The sequence below is a fragment of the Eretmochelys imbricata genome, chromosome 13, assembly GCF_965152235.1.
Source record: "Eretmochelys imbricata isolate rEreImb1 chromosome 13, rEreImb1.hap1, whole genome shotgun sequence".
NCBI classification, from domain to species: Eukaryota; Metazoa; Chordata; order Testudines; family Cheloniidae; genus Eretmochelys; species Eretmochelys imbricata.
In genome coordinates this window covers 36421373-36422985 of record NC_135584.1, presented here as the reverse complement: position 1 = coordinate 36422985, position 1613 = coordinate 36421373, and the positions used below count along the sequence as shown (strand labels likewise).

At 44.2% G+C, this 1613-nt stretch overlaps 1 protein-coding gene across 1 annotated transcript; it reads left to right on the top strand.

Annotated features, from left to right (window-relative positions):
- The first annotated feature begins 635 nt into the window (after positions 1 to 635).
- On the top strand, positions 636 to 1613 carry LOC144273202 (olfactory receptor 1M1-like). The gene has a single exon (XM_077831731.1). The coding sequence runs from the start codon at positions 636 to 638 to the stop codon at positions 1611 to 1613; it is 978 nt and encodes a 325-aa protein (XP_077687857.1).

Genomic DNA, 1613 nt, shown 5'->3' with positions numbered 1-1613 from the left:
CCTACACACACGAGCTTTGATTGAGCTATTGTGCTAAAAATTGCAGTGTAGCCTCAGTGGCACAGCCTAGCTGTCCGAGCCCGATCCCATCGGCAGTCCCAGGTACGTACACAGGTGGCTATCCCAAGCCGCTGCCTCTAGTGCCATGTTCTCACTGCTCATTTTCTCCTGCTAACTTGATCAAAGCTAGTCCATGTGTGTCTATCCAAGCTGGGAATTACACCTCCCCGCTGCAGGGGAGTCGTACCCGCGGTTGAACTCTAAACATCTTTCATTTCCAATCTATTGATTTTTTGTCATATCTTCTAGATTTGTTGATGTGACACTGATGTGATAAAGATACTTCAAAATCCAAACTTAAAAGTCTCTATTTAGAGTTCAAGAGAGCTTATGGGTCTCAGATGGGACATTTCTGTAGTTCAATAGGGTTCCATGCTCTTGGTTCACCTATATTGGAAGCTCAACTTCTTAATGATATGAGTCTTCCTCTGTTTATTGACAACTTCATTTTTCCAGTGGAGAGATGCAGTGGCATGAGGTTAACTACTCCAGCTTTCAACCATGTAACTGACAGCACAACCTCACTGCGTGTACTCCATCAAGATATAATGGTTTTGTGTTTCTAGATACATATTATGGAGAAAGCGGAAGGAAGAAATGAAACCCTGATCATGGAATTCATCCTCTTAGGATTTGGGAATGCCCCCGAACTGCAGACCCTTCTCTTTCTGCTGTTTCTAGTGATCTACATTGTGACTATGGTCAGGAACATCCTCATCATTATCCTAGTTGTGGCTGATCAGCACCTTCACACTCCCATGTACTTCTTCCTGGGGAACTTGGCCTGCTTGGAGATCTGCTACACCTCCACCATCCTGCCCAGGCTGCTGGCCAGTCTCCTGACTGGGGATGGAACCATTTCTGTTAAGTGCTACCTTGTGCAAACATATTTTTTTGCTATCATAGCAACGACAGAAAATCTGCTGCTCGCAGCAGTGTCTTACGATCGGTATTTAGCAATATGCAATCCACTCTGCTATGCTGCTCTGATGAATGGCAGGGTTTGTTTCCAGCTAGTGGCAGGGTCCTGGGTATATAGTTTTCTGGTCAATGGCACACTAAATTATTTCTTGTTCCCATTAACATTCTGTGGTTCCAAAGAAATTGACCATTTCTTTTGTGATTTTTCACCCATGATAAAGCTGTCTTGTGGTGACACCCAGACTCTGCAACTGGCGACATTTACTGTCTCTACCATTGGGACACTTGTGCCTTTGCTACTGACCCTGACATCCTACATTTATATCATCACCGCCATTCTGAGAATCCCTTCCACCACAGGGAGACAAAAGGCCTTTTCCACCTGCTCCTCCCACCTCACTGTGGTGACAATTTTATACATGAGCATGATTACTGTCTATGTGTTTCCAACAAGCAACACTCCCAAGGTCCTACACAAAATATTCTCTCTCTTCTACGCAGTCCTGACTCCCATGATCAACCCTGTTATCTACAGCCTGAGAAACAAGGAGGTCAAAGAGTCCCTGAGAAAAACTATTCTGAAACAGGTTGCTTTCAGAAACAGACATAGAAGCTTAAAGGAAAAAATTTAG

What these genes read in the sequence shown, in the direction of transcription:
- LOC144273202 (XM_077831731.1), top strand. Translation starts at nt 636, where the DNA reads ATGGAGAAAGCGGAAGGAAGAAATGAAACCCTGATCATGGAATTCATC.